This window comes from Natrix helvetica (assembly GCF_964273705.1).
Source record: "Natrix helvetica genome assembly, chromosome: 1".
Lineage (NCBI taxonomy): Eukaryota > Metazoa > Chordata > Lepidosauria > Squamata > Natricidae > Natrix > Natrix helvetica.
The window spans coordinates 1964895-1979376 of NC_138548.1; the positions used below are offsets into that span (position 1 = coordinate 1964895).

General features: G+C 51.6%; 1 protein-coding gene across 6 annotated transcripts in view; it reads right to left on the reverse strand.

Annotated features, from left to right (window-relative positions):
* Window positions 1–14482, reverse strand: part of RFX2 (regulatory factor X2) — a 49883-nt gene that overhangs the window by 14013 nt on the left and 21388 nt on the right. For 4 of the 6 annotated variants that reach the window (XM_081936281.1, XM_081936284.1, XM_081936280.1 and 1 more), the window contains exons 2-7: window positions 9367–9464; window positions 8804–8881; window positions 4942–5021; window positions 4271–4538; window positions 2996–3070; window positions 421–602 (exon numbers count right to left, since the gene is read on the reverse strand). In XM_081936281.1, coding sequence (XP_081792407.1) covers window positions 421–602; window positions 2996–3070; window positions 4271–4538; window positions 4942–5021; window positions 8804–8881; window positions 9367–9456 — 773 coding nt within the window. In that variant the 5' untranslated portion in view covers window positions 9457–9464. Of the gene's footprint in view, window positions 1–420; window positions 603–2995; window positions 3071–4270; window positions 4539–4941; window positions 5022–8803; window positions 8882–9366; window positions 9465–11453; window positions 11493–14482 lie in introns of those variants that run through there. The other 2 variants (XM_081936282.1, XM_081936285.1) reach the window with 2 other exon arrangements.

Here is a 14482-nt window from a genome sequence, read left to right on the forward strand (position 1 = left end):
TCTGGCCCTCCTGCACCCAGGGAGCCTTTCTGGGCTCGGAGCTGCTGGATATCCGGGGGGAGGGGTGTGGGAAAAAGGGCAAGATGGCAGCTGCCGAACAGCCAACAGCTTCCCCCAAGAAACGCCCCCCCCCCCGATATCCAAGGTCCCTCCACAGCCCCCCACCCCTTGACAGACTGGAACGGGACGACTCGCCGTGGCCCCCTTGCCGTGACCACCTCACCACGGCCACCTTGCGGTGGGACAATTCGCCAGAGGGCCACTTAACAATTCAATGATTTGAAAGAAAGGAGGAAAATATTTGAATCCTTGTCATTCCCGTTTGATTCTGTCCGTTCTCTGGTGAGCCTATTCCACTGCTTCTGCGATTATTAGGGTTGCTTTTGCCCCGTGGCGGATAGTCCTGGACCCCCGGCAGACCTGGTGCCCAGCCGACGCGTCCTCAGGCCCATGAAGACCGAGCGGATCAGCTTCCCGAAAGAGGCTGCGTTGACCGGATCCAGCTTGTGCTCCTGGCAGTGGCGCAAGTAGTGGTTGTAGAGGGAGCTGCGGGGCAGGCTGACCCCTTCCGCCGTTTCGTAGTTGTCCAGCAGCCACTGCAGCTGCTTGGAGGAAGGGGAGATGGGGGGAAAGAGATGAGATGAGAAAAGAGAAGAGAAAAGAGGCAAAAATAGAAGAGTAAGAGAGAGGAAGGGAAAGGAGAGAAAAACAGAAAAGAGAGGAGAGGGAAAGAAAGCAAAAAAAGGGAAGAGAGAAGAGATGAGAAAGGTAAGAGAAAGGAGAGAAGAGAAGAGAGAAAGAGAAGAGAAAAAAGAGAGGAGAAGAGAAAAGAGAGAAGAGAAGAGAGAAAGAAAAGAGAAAAAAGAGACGAAAAGAGAAAAGAGGAGAAAAAGAGAAAGAGAAGAGAGAAAGAAGAGAAAGAAAAACAGAAGAGAAGAGAGAGAAAGAGAAGAAAAAGAGAAAGAAGAGAAACGAGAGAAGAGGAGAAAGGAGAGACGAGAGAGAAAGAAAAGAGAAAGAGGAACAGAAGAGAAGAGAGAGAAAGAGGAGAAAGGAGAGATGAGAGAGAAAGAGAAGAGAAGAGGAAGAGAAGAGAAGGATCAGAGGTTGGAGCATCCCAAGGAGAACCTGAACAAGTTTGGACAACTCCAGAACATGGAAAAGGCTGCTCAGTCTCCTGGAGAGTTGTGGGGGGGTGGGGGGGTGGGGGGACCGTCTGGGACCCCCTGACTGGAAGCTCCTCTTTTCACCCTCTGCCCCCCCTCCTTGGCAGCTGTACCCCCGCCTGGAGGGCCCTGCAGCAAGACAATGGCTGGGAATGTCCACTAGGAGCCGTGGTGGCATATTGGACAGGATGCCGCCCATATTGCAGGCAAACTCTACATTCCACAGCCAGCGGTTCAATCCTGACCAGCTCAACGTGAATCTTCCATCCTTCCGAGGTCAATAAAAGGAGGATCTAGATTGTGAGGGGCGGCAAGATTCCCACTCTGAAAACCACTTCACGGAGCAGCAGGCCCCAACCTTTCCACCTGGCCCGCCACGGATGGGGGTACATGCAAGTGGCAGGTGTACATGCATCTACCCTCCGCTCCCACAAGTGTTCCATGCACGAGTGCAAGGGCCCACCGCTCTCACGAGTTGAGCTTCATGTACACGCTGTGACCCATTGCTTTTGTGTCCCATTTTGAAACGACACAATGTCCCGGTAGTGGACCGCAACCCGGGAGGTGGTGGACCCCTGCCATGGAGCATCTGAAGTCCCCCCTGCCCCATGCATCCCACCAAGCAGTCCGAGGCCAGGCCCGAGGAGCCGAGCCTCAGAGGGGAAGGGAAGGGGAAGCCAAGCGCAAGGCAGAGAAAGAGGCAGGGGTCCCTAGGTGAGAAAGAGAGAAGGCCGGAAGGGAGGGGCTCCCCAATAGGGAAGGATGGGTGTGTTAGTAGCCAAGAGGGCTTGGAGGCTCCTCTCCAGCTCGGTGCCAAGACTAACAGAGGCAGGACAGGTGGTCACGGGTGACTCGCTACGCTGCATTTGTAATGGGAGGGGGGGAGGGAAGGCATTAGAATGGAAGGAAGGTTGGGGAGGGGAGGGGAGGCTGGGATGCGACTGGAAGATTGAGATGGACCCAACGAATCAAGATCGCCGGCCTGGGAATTCCAAGGCAGACGGAATGTTTCCAAAACATCCCTGTACTCAAATTGTTTTTCTCCCCACACAGGTTGCCTTCGGAAAGTGAGGGGAGCCGACTGTCAACTTGTAAAGCATTTCCATGCCTGTTATCAAGTTGACATTGGAGGAAAGTGGGGAGAGAATTCCATGCATACCTTCGGACAGAGTCGGATCTCAGATTACTACAGCAGCCTTGTGAGGCCTGAAATTTTACAACCTGCTGCAGTGGCGCAAATGGGGGTGGAGCCTTCTTAGAACTGCTGAAAAGACGGTGTTGTAGACTGGAGATAGATGATGTCGTATCCCTCCCCCTGTGTTGAGAGAGGGCTGTTCAATTTGGACATAGATGGCCTCTTTTGACCCCTCTTTCAAACCAGTGGCCCTCTCTGTCCAAAATGTGGACTTTGCTGTGTTCAAAACTTTCAGACTTTGTCTTTTGAATGCAGAGTGGCCTATGTTGCGCCATGTGCTTGTGAAGTGGCTGTTTTGTTCCCCCAATGTACATATCTGCACAGGGCTCATTGTACTGCATATCCCATGTTGCTCAGTTTGTGTCTGGGTGTTTTGTCCTTGGGGTAGACATCACCTGTCTCCAGTTTACAACTCAGTCCTTTCAGCAATTCCAAGAAGGCTCCACCCCCATTTACCCCACTCAGGTGACCCTGAAGACACAGAGAAACCCTCCAGGTGGCCTCTGACCCTCTGAAAGGATGCAAATGACCAGCTGTCTGCAACCACCCCCAACCCTGGATGAAGCTTCTTCTCTCTGAGGACCAAGGCAGGGGAGGGAGGGAAGGAGGGAGGGGGAGGGCAATCAAAACTTACATGGCTGTTCAGCAGGGTGCTTTTGTGCGACGTAATGCCTTCGTTTTTTTGGAGATTCTCAATGGCCATTTCGAGCTACCCGAAGGAAGCCGGCGAAAAAGAGAAAGGGGGGGAGAAGGAAGAAAAAGGCAAATCAGACACGGGGCGTCGGCTGAGCTTCCACCAATGCCATGCCCTCCGGGTCTTCCCCCCCCGCCCCAAACGGGCCGAAGCAAAACTTCAGAAGGCAGGAGAGGGTTAGTGCGGCAGAGACACGAAGGGGACCGCGTAGGACGGCATGCGGAAGAAGCCACAGCAGTGAGTGCAAAGGGCAGGGGAACGCGGGGCAGGGGAAGGGTGGACATCTGCCACGTTTCTAGCCCTCAGTGACTTCCAAAAAGTTGACATTTCCCACCAGTCAAGCTCGACTCGTAGGATTTCATTCGGCATCTACATTTTTGTGGTTCTCTCGGTGACGCGACAGAAGGAGGCTCTGTCGTGACTCTGGTTTAGCCGACAGATCTGGCATGTCTCTCTTGAGCTCGGTGGTTTTCTTGTGGATGCTTCATCCTTTCCAAAGCACTGATGATGTTACCTAGCTGGGTCATGAAACGTCTGCAAGGGAACTACAAGCTCAGAGAGCACAAAGGACCCCCAGGGTTCAATCCTCTCTGGAGCAGGGATGGGGCGACTATGGCTGCTTCGTACCGTGTTTCCCTGAAAGTAAGACCTTATATCAGGGGTGTCCAAACTTGGCAACTTTAAGACTTGTGGACTTCAACTCCCAGAATTCCCCAGCCAGCAGAGCTGGCTGGGAAATTCTGGGAGTTGAAGTCCACAAGTCTTAAAGTTGCCAAGTTTGGACACCCCTGACTTATATTATGTCTTATATTATTTTGTTGCTCCAAAGGGTGCGGTATTTTGGGGTAAGTACGGTAGTAATTGCACCCATCTGGCGGATGAGCTTACTGGGGCTTATTTTGGGGGGTACGGCATATATTACAAGCATTCTGAAAAATCATGCTAGGGGGTTTATTTTCCAGTTGGGTCTTATTTTGGGGAAAACGGGGGGGGGGATGTCTGTGGATTTCAACTCCCAGAATTCTGGGAATTGAAGTCTGCAGGTCGTTAAAAAGTTGCTCAGCCCTCTTCCGGAGGAAGCGCTGTAAACCAGTTTGAATGAAGGGCGCCCCCCCCAGTTGGAATGTGCCATTGGGAAGGTGAGCTCCCCCCCCCACCCTGAACCTCCCACCAGTGCCCCAGTTGGGACTCAGCCCCCTTGGCCCCTTGACTCACCGTGGCCGGAGAGGAGCGGGAGGTGTGCGACAAAGTGTGCCGGGCGTTCTCCATCCCGCCGTGGATGAGATAGGTCCCGGAGCTGGTGACGATCTGGCTGGTGCCCGCACTGTCCAGGGCCAGGCCCACCATGCCGTGGGAGGGGATGGCGGTGGGGGAGGAAGCCCCCGGGCTCACCTGAGCGCTGCCCCCTTGCGGCTCAAAGTAGGCCGTGGCGCTGCCTGGAGTGTAAATCTGGGCCTCGGTGTTGTAAGTATAGGTGGCGCGCCTGTTGAGAAGGAAAGGAGAGAAGGGGAGGGAGGAGAGGGGCTCCCTTAGCCTGTGGAACTGATGGACACTTGAATCAAGGCTGCTGAAATCCCAAGAGTGGGGGAAGAGAGACAGAGAGACGGTGAGAATGAAGGAAGAGAGGGAGAGAATGAAAGAGAGAGACTGAGAAATAGGGAATGAGAGGGGAAGGGAGAGGGAGAGAGTCAGAGAGACAAAAAGAATGAGAGAGAGGGAGAGAGAGAGAGGAAGGAAGAGAGAGACAGAGGGAGATAGACAGAGAGAATGAAAGAGAGGAAGGGAGAAGGAGAGAGAGAATGAGAGAGAAAGGAGAGAGAGACTGAGATTGAGACAGGCAATGAGAGAGGAAGGGAGAGGGAGAAAGAGGGAGAGAAGGAACCTACAGAGTCCCGTTGGCGTAGACGGCCTCTCCTCCCTCGATATACTGGACTTCCGCTGGGTACATGTGCTGCACCGTTTGCACCTGGAGGAGAGAGGAGACTTTTTCAAGGGGGGTGGGGGGCAGGTGGGGGTGGGAAGGAGAGCTAAAAGCCCCCTCGGGTGCTCTGAGGAAGCATCTTGGGTTTTTCATCCAGAGCCCAACCCTCACAAAACACCCAAGAGAAACCCCCAGAAACCCAACAGGGACCGAGGGCGATTGGTGGGGGGGGGGAGAGGTTCTCCGTTTGCAAAGGAGAAGACCCTCATCCCTTTCAGGGCCTTTGGGGGGCTGGAGGGGGGGGCTGGAGGGGGGGGCTGGAGGGGGGGGGCTGGGTGTCCATGGGGTGAGGTCAAAAGGAAAGCAAGAGGGCGGAGGCCGAAGCTCTGCAAGGTGAAACGTCCTGGTGGCCATCTTGACTTTTTTGACCTTTTCCTGTAGAGAGGTCCGGCAAAGAGCCCCCTCCGCCTGGACTCTCTTCCCACCAGGGAAACAGCCCCCTCTGCTCCATGGGAGAAGGGAGGGAGGAAGCGGTCTGGAAGCGGAGGGGGCAGAGAGGAAGCTGGCCGGGTCCATCCCTCTGAACCCCCCCAGCCCCTCCTTCCTTCCTTTTCCTTCTTTCTTTCTCCCTCCCTCCTCCCACCCTCTCTTTCCTTCTCTTCTTCATTTCTTCCCTCTCTCCCTCTTTCCTCCTTCCCTTCCTCCCCTCGTCTGTTATTTCTCCCTTCCTTCTCCCACCCTCCCTCTTTCTTTCTGTTCTTCCTCTTTTCTTCCCTCTTTCCTTCTATTCTTCCTCCCTCCCTTCTCCCACCCTCCCTCTTTCCTTCTCTCTTCCTTCTCTGCCTCTTTTCTCCTTCCCTTCTCTTCTTCCTCTTTTCCTCACTCCCTTTCTTCCCTCTTTCGTTATGTTCTTCCTCCTCTTTCCTCCTTCCCTTCTCTCTCATTCTTTCCTCCTTTCTCCTCTCTCTCCTTCCTTTAGCTTCCTATCTCCTTCCTTCCTCTCTCCCCCTCCCTATCTCCTTCCTTTCTTACTCTCCCTCCTTCCTTCCTTCCTTCCCTCCCTCTTTCCTTCCCTTCTCCCTCCCTCCCTCCCCTTCCTTCCTTTTCTCCTTCTGTTCTTCCTCCCTCCCTCCCTCCCTCCCTCCCTCAGATTCTTATCATATCTTAAAATAATGCTGGACTTCGACAGATGCTTGAGTAGCAGCAAAGCCCTTCAAATCTTGGAATTTTTAAAAGGGAGGGCAATAGTGGGTGGGGGAGAAGCCTCCCTTCTGGGTGCCCCCCCCCCTCTGCAGGAATGGCCGGGACCCGTCTGAAGGGGCCTTGGGTGACCCTGGGTCTTCGAAGATTCTCGCCTGAAGAAGGGGCTCCATCCGTCCCCACTTGGCTTGGCCAATTCCTTTTGTCCCCTAACTTTGGGACAAAGTTAGTTAAATGTTCATAAAGCTAATTAAATGTTCATAGTTTCCTGCCTGGGCAGGGGGTTGGACTAGAAGACCTCCAAGGTCCCTTCCAACTCTGCTATTCTATTCCATTCCATTCTATTCTATTCCAAAGTTAATTAATTTTCATAAAGTTAGTTAAATGTTCAAATTTGGAAAGCAGGATCTTGCAGTCAAGTTAGGATGTGTGTGTGTGTGTGTGTGTGTGTGTAAACACAGGCAGTCCTCGACTTAAAATGGTTCACTTAGAGACCATACAAAGTTACAACAGGACGGAAACAAAGGGACTTTGTGTTCTTACAGACTCCAAACCTGGGCTCTCAAAACTGCACCTTATGTCTGCTTTTTCCACACTTATGACCGTCACTCCATCCCCGCGCTCACGTGATGAAATTTTCAGGCACAGGGCCAGGGAGTTGGCTCATATTTATAACGGTTGCAGGATCTCAGGAGGAAGTGGTCGTGTGATTCCCCCTTTTGCGACCTTCGGATCCGCAAAGTCAAAAGGGGGGAAAGCCAGATTCACTTAATGACCGGCTGACTAATTTGAGAACTGCGGCGATTCGCTGAACGAACACGGCGAGAAAAATAGTTGAAAAGTCAGGGCAAAACTCACTGAACAAACATCTCACTTAACAATGCCGATTCTGGTCGTAAATTGAGGACTACCTGTACTGGAAGAGGTTTTTTTTTTAAAAAAGAAATGCTTTGTAAAAACTCGTCGTCAAGACGGAATTTTTCTTCTTGGCTTTTTGACATAAAGCAAACACAAACCTTTGCTTGTTGGAAAGGGAGTGTGTTTGTCTTTGTGTTTGTGTGTGTGAGAGACAGAGAGAGAGTGCATCTGCAAGTTGTGTATAGAAAAAAAAAACCACAGCACTCTTTTCCGGCCACAAGGTGGCATTAGAAACCAGGCCACATAGGGGTAATCCTCGACTTACGACCACAAGGGACGCCAGAACTCTCCTTTGCTAAGTGGAGGCAGTTGTTAAGTGAGCTTTCCCCCCGTTTTACGACCTTTCTTGCCACGGTGGTTAAGCGAATCCCTGAAACTCTCCAGGTAGTCCTGGGGGTTTGTGAATTGAATCGAGCTTTGCTCACCGGAAAGTCGCAGAGGGGGATGGGGCGACGCCTGGACTCTGCGACCGTCATAAATAGGAGTCGGTTGGCAAGCAGCTGCATTTCGATCACGTGACCTGCAGCGGCCGCAAGTGTGAAAAACTGGTGGCAAGTCACTTTTTTCAGTGTGTTTTGTCATTTTGAACGATCACTAAACAAAACGGTCGCAAGTCGAGTACTACCCGTTATTAAGGTTTAAAGATACTAAGATTTTAAAAAAAAAACTAATGCTAACTAGGAAAAAATATAAAAAGAGGAAAAAAAGAGCTCTGAAGGAGAGGGGGGAAATTGATTTTTAAATAAAGCAGGGGAAAGTATTCTTATAATTAATTGGGATTCAAAATCTTAGTTAAAACATGGGGAATAATAATAGAAACTTGACTCTCTCTCACACACACACACACACACACACACACACACACGGCATAAAATTAGACCGGTTGTGTGAGCAAACAACCCTTAGGACTTGAGACCGTGTTACGTGCAGGCGTCATGACCATCGTAACTCGAGGACTACCATCTGAACTGGGTCGAGGTTGATAGCTGGGCGTTTGTAAGTATCTGGAAATTGATTTCGGAAAGTGACAAACAGGCTAAGGGCTAGACGGCTGGGAAATAAGATTTTCGAATCCAATTAGTTATAAGAATCCAATTAATTATAATAATCTCCCCTGCTTTGTTTAACATCCGTTTTGACCCCCGACTCTGGGCTCCTTTCCCCTCCTTTTGCGTTCGTTTTTAATGGTAGCAAGTTTAAACCTTAACACGGGTAATCCTCGACTTACGAAACTATTCACCGAGTGACCCTTTGAAACGATAAACGCATTGGGGACAAAGAAGTGTGACCTATCCCATTAAGTTTCACACTTAACGACCGTGGCCACGGGATCAAAATTCAGGACGCTTGGCAACTGGTTCACATTTATGACGGTCGCAGTGTCCCGGGTTTGCGTGTTCCCCTTTGCCGACCTTCTGACAGGCAAAGTCGATGTGGGAAGGGAAGGTTCACTTAATGGCCGCACAATTCAGTTAACGTTGGCGAGGTGAGGGTTTTTTTTTTAGTGTGGTCGTAAGTCGAGGACTTGCCTGCATCCAAGTTGTTGTTGTTGTTTTCCTCCGAATTTGGAGAAACCTTTGCAGGCTGCAAAGGCTGCCCTGTTAGTAGCTCCTGAAGCTGAGCCCCTGGTCCCAGAGGAAGGGGGATGGGTGGGTGGGTAGCAGGATGACTTCTACCCTCTCCCTCCATGTCCCATCCCAAGACTTTACCTGCTGGGCTCTGGGCAGCGTCAGCTCCGGCATTGGCACACCTTTGGGGGCGGAACTCGTGGCTTGGACCAAAACTCTCTGGGAAAAAGAAGAGAGGGAAAGGAAAGGGTGGGAGGGGTCAGTTGGGGAGGGTGGGGGGGGCTGACACATTCATCCCTTGCCCAGCAGCATTTCAGCCACCCATCCCAGTGGCATCAAAAAGGGAAACGCCCTTCTGCTTGGGCGGAGGAGGGGGTCGGACTAGATGACCAACAAGGTCCCTTCCGACTGTTAATCTGCATCTGTTATGGATGAAACAGATCACGGTTTCTAAACCCAACTCGGTGGGCGGTTGGTAAATCCATTTTATCAGGAGGGGCCATCGGGGCTCGGCCATCATTCAACTGTGGCGTGAATGACCCAGCCATTTGTGGGATGCATTCGGGATGCCCGATGCTCGTCTTTTCTCAAACTTGGCAACTCTGAAGAGACGCGGAAGGCTGGAGATAACCAGGGGAGACAGGCCTTGGGAGTAGGACAGGTGGACAGGTGGGTCTCTTCCAGCCAAAGAGGAGAGGTCTTACCTGCTGGGAAGCTGGGCCGGGTTGGGCCGAGGCCGAGGTGCGCAGCGCCACAGGGGTGGCCGAATTGGAGCCCTCCTCGGAGGTCTGCATGCTTGGCTCTGGGGGGGGGGGGAGGGGGGAGAGAGGGAAAAATGGGAATCTCTTCAGTTGCCCATTTCAGGCTTTTTTTTTGGAACAAACGGGGTTCGGTCTGGACCCGCTGGTGGGCGGCCACCACCCAGAAGGCAAGACCCAAAGTCTGAAAGGCGGTTTGGGGGCAACTCGGCAGCTGAACCCTTGGAATATCAGTCATTACTTCAATAGTTCTTTCTCTCTCTCTCATACACACCTTCTCTCTCTTTCTCTCCTCCTTTATCGGTCTGTTCCTCTCCCCCCTTTTCTTTTTCTCTTTCCTCTCTCTCCCTTTCTGTCCTCCTTTATCTCTCTCTTTCTCTCTACCTCTTTCTTTTTCTCTTCCTCTCTCTCTTCCTTTCTCCCTTTCTTTCTCTTTTCATGTCTTTATCTCTTTCTCTCTACCTCTTTTTCCTCTCTCCCTCTCTTTTTTTCTCTCTCTCCTCCTTTACCTCTGTCTCTCCCTCTGTTTTTCCCTCTTTTTCTCTCTTTTCCTCTCCCTTTCTCTCTCCCTTTCTTTCCTCTCTTTTTTCTTCCTCTCTTCCCCTCTTTTTTCTCTCTCCCCACTTTTCTCTTCCTCTCCCTCCCCCCCTCTCTCAGAATTAAAACCCTCAAAATCGCTAAGTCACACAATAAAAGGGAGCGTTCCTTAGCACAGGTGAAGTATTAACCCACGATTCTTTTTAGGAAAGAACCTGTCAACGTCCTGGCATAACCAAGGATACCAGGAGAATTATTTTTGTGCACATGAAAGGAAATAATAATATTAAGAGAGGGAGATCCTCCTGGCAACCTTGGGTCCTTGCCAGACCCAGGAAGTACTGGAAAAGCACCAGAGAGGCTTTTTCAAGACTGAAATAGGAATTTGAGGAAGAGGCTTCTGCTCTTTCCTTCATCCAAGCCAAAACTTCCCTTCCCCTTTGCAAAGCCAATTTCCAGAGTGGGCCATTCCAGAGGGGACCCCCCCCTCCTGTGCCACAGGTCAGGCCTGGAGGTCTGAGTGAGATCCCTGAACTCTGCCAAATAGCCACACCGGCAGGCTTCCTGGATTACAGGCTAGACTAACAACCACCTGAACAGAGCTGGAAGGGACCTTGGAGGTCCTCTAGTCTAACCCCCTGCTCAAGCAGGAGACCCCATACCCTTGCAGACAAATGGCTGCCCAGGCTCTTCTTTAAAAAAACAACAACCTCCAGTGTTGGAGCACCCTCAACTCCTGGTGGCAAAGAGTTCCACTGATGAATTGTTTTAATTGTCAGGGAAATCCCTCCTTAGTTCTAAGTTGCTTCTCTGCTGGTCTCCAAATAAAACCTGGCCTCAACTCTCCCGGAGCAGAAGATAAAAGCCTCAACACTAGTTTCTGGACATTTGCCCCTTGAGCAAACACAGGGAGTCAGCATAACAGAGTTGGAAGGGACCCTTGGAGGTCTTCTAGTCCACCTCGCCCTGCCCCAAGCAGGTGACTTTATCCCATTCTGGACAAACGGTTGGTCCAGTCTCTTTTTTTAAAGAAATAGAATAGAACAGAACAGAATAATAAAGAATAGAATAGAATAATAAAGAAAGAATATAATGTAACAATAAAGAATAGAATAGGATAACGGAGTTGGAAGGAACCTTGGAGGTCTTCTAGTCCAACCCCCTGCTTAGGCAGGAAACCCTACACCTCTTCAGACAAATGGTTATCCAACATCTTCTTTAAAACGTCCAGTGTTGGAGCATTCACAATCTCTGGTGGCAAGTTGTTCCACCGGTTAACAGTTCTCAATGTCAGAAAATTCAGTTCTCTAGGTTGGGTCTCTCTTTGACTAATTTCCATCCATGGTTTCTTGTCTTTTGCCTTCTTGGAAAAAACTAATCAATCAGAACAGAGCTGGAAGGGACCCTTGGAGGTCTTCTAGTCCAACCCTCTTCCTCATGCAGGTGACCCCCTCCCAGCTGACACCCTCTTTTTTTCTCCTTTGTGGCAGCCGCACATTTGGGGGCGAGACGTCTGAAATGGGCGGCATCCAAATCCGAGGGAGGAGAGACGGCAGGCGGACAGCCAAGCTGCCCCCCGTGGGGCTCCGTAAGATGGCTCAAAGGCGGCTCGCTTGCAAAGCGCTTGCGTCATTCGTCACACCAGGCAAAGGCCGACAAGCAGAGCCTGGCCGGACAGAGGGAGTTGCTAGCAACACTCTGTTTACCCCGGCTGGCTCCGTCTCCAGGCAGAGAGCGTGCAAGAGGGAAATGCAGCCTTTCTTTGCTAAAAGAGAGAGAGAGAGAGAGAGAGAGAGAGAAAGAGAGGGAGGGAGAGAGCTTTGGGAGCTTGGTCAGCCTGTCCCATGACTCAAAAGAACCCCCCCCCCAATTCAGGATCTCTGGATGACTCTGAGCTCCAAGGACCCCCCCCCCCCCCCCGCTGCAGATGGCAGCAATTTTCCCCTTTGGTTTGTTATTAAAGGGGAGAACAACATAAACGAAGTGGGAAGGGCAGCTCTGGAAGGGACCCTGGGGGTCTTCTAGTCCAACCCTCTGCTCAAAGCAGGAGACCCCAACCCATTCCAGACAGATGGCTGTCCAACCTCTTCTTAAAGACCTCCAGTGATGGAGCATCCACAACTTCTGGTGGCAAGCCGTTCCACTGGTTAATTGTCCTCACAGTTAGGAAGTTTCTCCTCAATTCCTGGTTCCTTCTCTTCTTGTTTGCATGGGGGGGTTCACATGCACAGGCACCGGGGGGGGGATGAGAGCATGGGGGGTTGAGTGCAGGCATGCACAGGGGGCGCATATGTTTTGCATTACGGCTGCGCTCATGCACTTTCGGCATGTGACAACAAAAAGGTTAGCCATCTGATCTAGTCTAAAGAAACAGAAGAATTGGGGAGGGGGTATGAGAGCAGGATTCCAGTATTTGAGGGACTGCCCTAAAGAAGAGGGGGTCAAAATATTCTCCAAAGCACCTGAGGGCAGGACAAGAAACAACGGATGGAAACTAATCAAGGAGAGAAGCAACCTGGAATTGAGGAGAAACCTCCTGACTGTGAGAACAATTCACCAGTGGAACTGCTTGCCACCAGACGTTGTGGGTGCTCCATCCATGGATGCTTTTAAAAAGAGACTGGACAGCCATTTGCCTGAATTAGTATAGGCTCTCCTGCATGAGCAGGGGGCTGGACTAGAAGACCTTTAAGGTCCCTTACAGCTCATTCATTCTAAAGTAACTCTCACCCCTAACCCCTGCAGGATACTGGAGATCTTTAGAGAGGCTTCCATGAAAAACAAGCAAACTTACAAACTACAGGTAGTCCTCAACTTATGACATATTCATTTAGTGACCATTCAAATTTACAACAGCAGTAAGGGAAAAAAGGAGGTTTGCAACCATTTCCACACTTCCGACCTCTGCAGCAGAACCCGTGGTCGTGTGATCAGAAATTCCGACGCTTGGAAACCGCTCTAGACTTATGGCCATCGCTGGGTCCCAGTCCCCTTCAGCGACCTTCTGATCAGCGGCGTCCAAGGGGATTCACTTAGCAACTGGCTGATTTCATTTATCGGCTGTGGAGATTCACTTAACCACCGTGGCAAGACCACCGGTCACTACAAACGGGCCAAAACCCGTTTAACGGATGTCTCCCTTAGCAACGTAAATTCCAGGCTCAAGGGTGGTCGTAAGCCGAGGACCCCCTGGGCAAACAGCTACCAACCCAAAGGGAAGGCTGCAACAACCCCCGATTAAAAAGAGTCCTTCAGTCACGCCAGTCCTTTGCTGGTAACCAGAAGTGGATTTTCAAGATTTGAAAACTTTTTTTTTTATTTTGGATAAAATTGGCCTGCCCGTATTTAAAATAGAACCAAGCCAAACGGGGGCAGCTGTTAAGTTTTGTGTGTGTGTGTGTGTGCGTGGTTTTTTTTGGGTGGGGGCAATTAATGACCCCCCAGAAAGGGGGGAGAAAAGGGTGCCAGTCTGAAGGGGAATCAGAGCACCCATCCTTGCTCTAAAACAGAAGGCGCATTTTAATCCCGGGGGGGGGGGGGTTCCAGTGTAAGCAGAAGCCTTGTGGGTTGCTTTGCGTCAAGCCAAAGACTCTTCCCATCATGCACAGCCTTGGGCATTCGTGGCAGCTCACAGACTTTCCCCTGAAGGCAGAAAAGACGCATGGAAACGGATCAAGGAGAGAAACTTCCTGGCAACTGGGACAAGGAGCCCAGGGGAACGGAAGTTCCCACCAGAGGTTGTGGGGACTCTGTCACCCGAGGCTTTGGAAGAAGGGATGCCCTCTCTGCGGGGCACGCCAGACGTCGCCCCAGCTCAGCTGCACAGCACATGCATGCGCGCCTCCCGCTGGGCAGCTGCTTTTCAGGTCTTTGCTGCGCATGCGCAGGGGGCAGGGCACATACGGGAGATGTGTGAATGAATGGGGCGGGGTCACACACGCATTGCATTAGCCAGTTTAGCCATCACTGGTCTAGGATCTCCTGCCCGAGCAAGGGGTTGGACTAGATGACCTCAAATATCCCTTCCAAAAGGATAGAAGGATCCTTGCAGCAAACTGGAAGCCAAAATGGGGTGTGAGGCCCCAAAATGCAATGCAAGCATCTCCACGTATGCACACGTGCCCCCTGCATGCGCCCCCCTGCGCATGCGCCCCAGAGACCTGAAGACCAGCTGGCTGGTGAGTGGCACGTGGGCAATCACGGTGGTGCTGGGCTAGGCAATAGCTGGTGTGCCCACAGAGAGGGCCCTGTGTGCCATGTGGCACTCGTGCCATGGGTTCGCCATCCCAGGGATGGGGTTTCCTGCTCGACCAGGGGTTGGACTAGAAGACCTCCAAGGTCCCTTCTAATTGGCCCCGACCCACTGCCCAACATTATATACCTCAAACCCACCAGCACATGACTTTGGGGACCTTGCCACAACTTTAGCTCGTACCGTTGGCGTTCGGTTCCTCATTTCCCACAGGCCCAGCTGCCCACCTGGGGGAAAGCAAGAGAGCCGAAGGTCTGGGGGACGAGGAGAAAC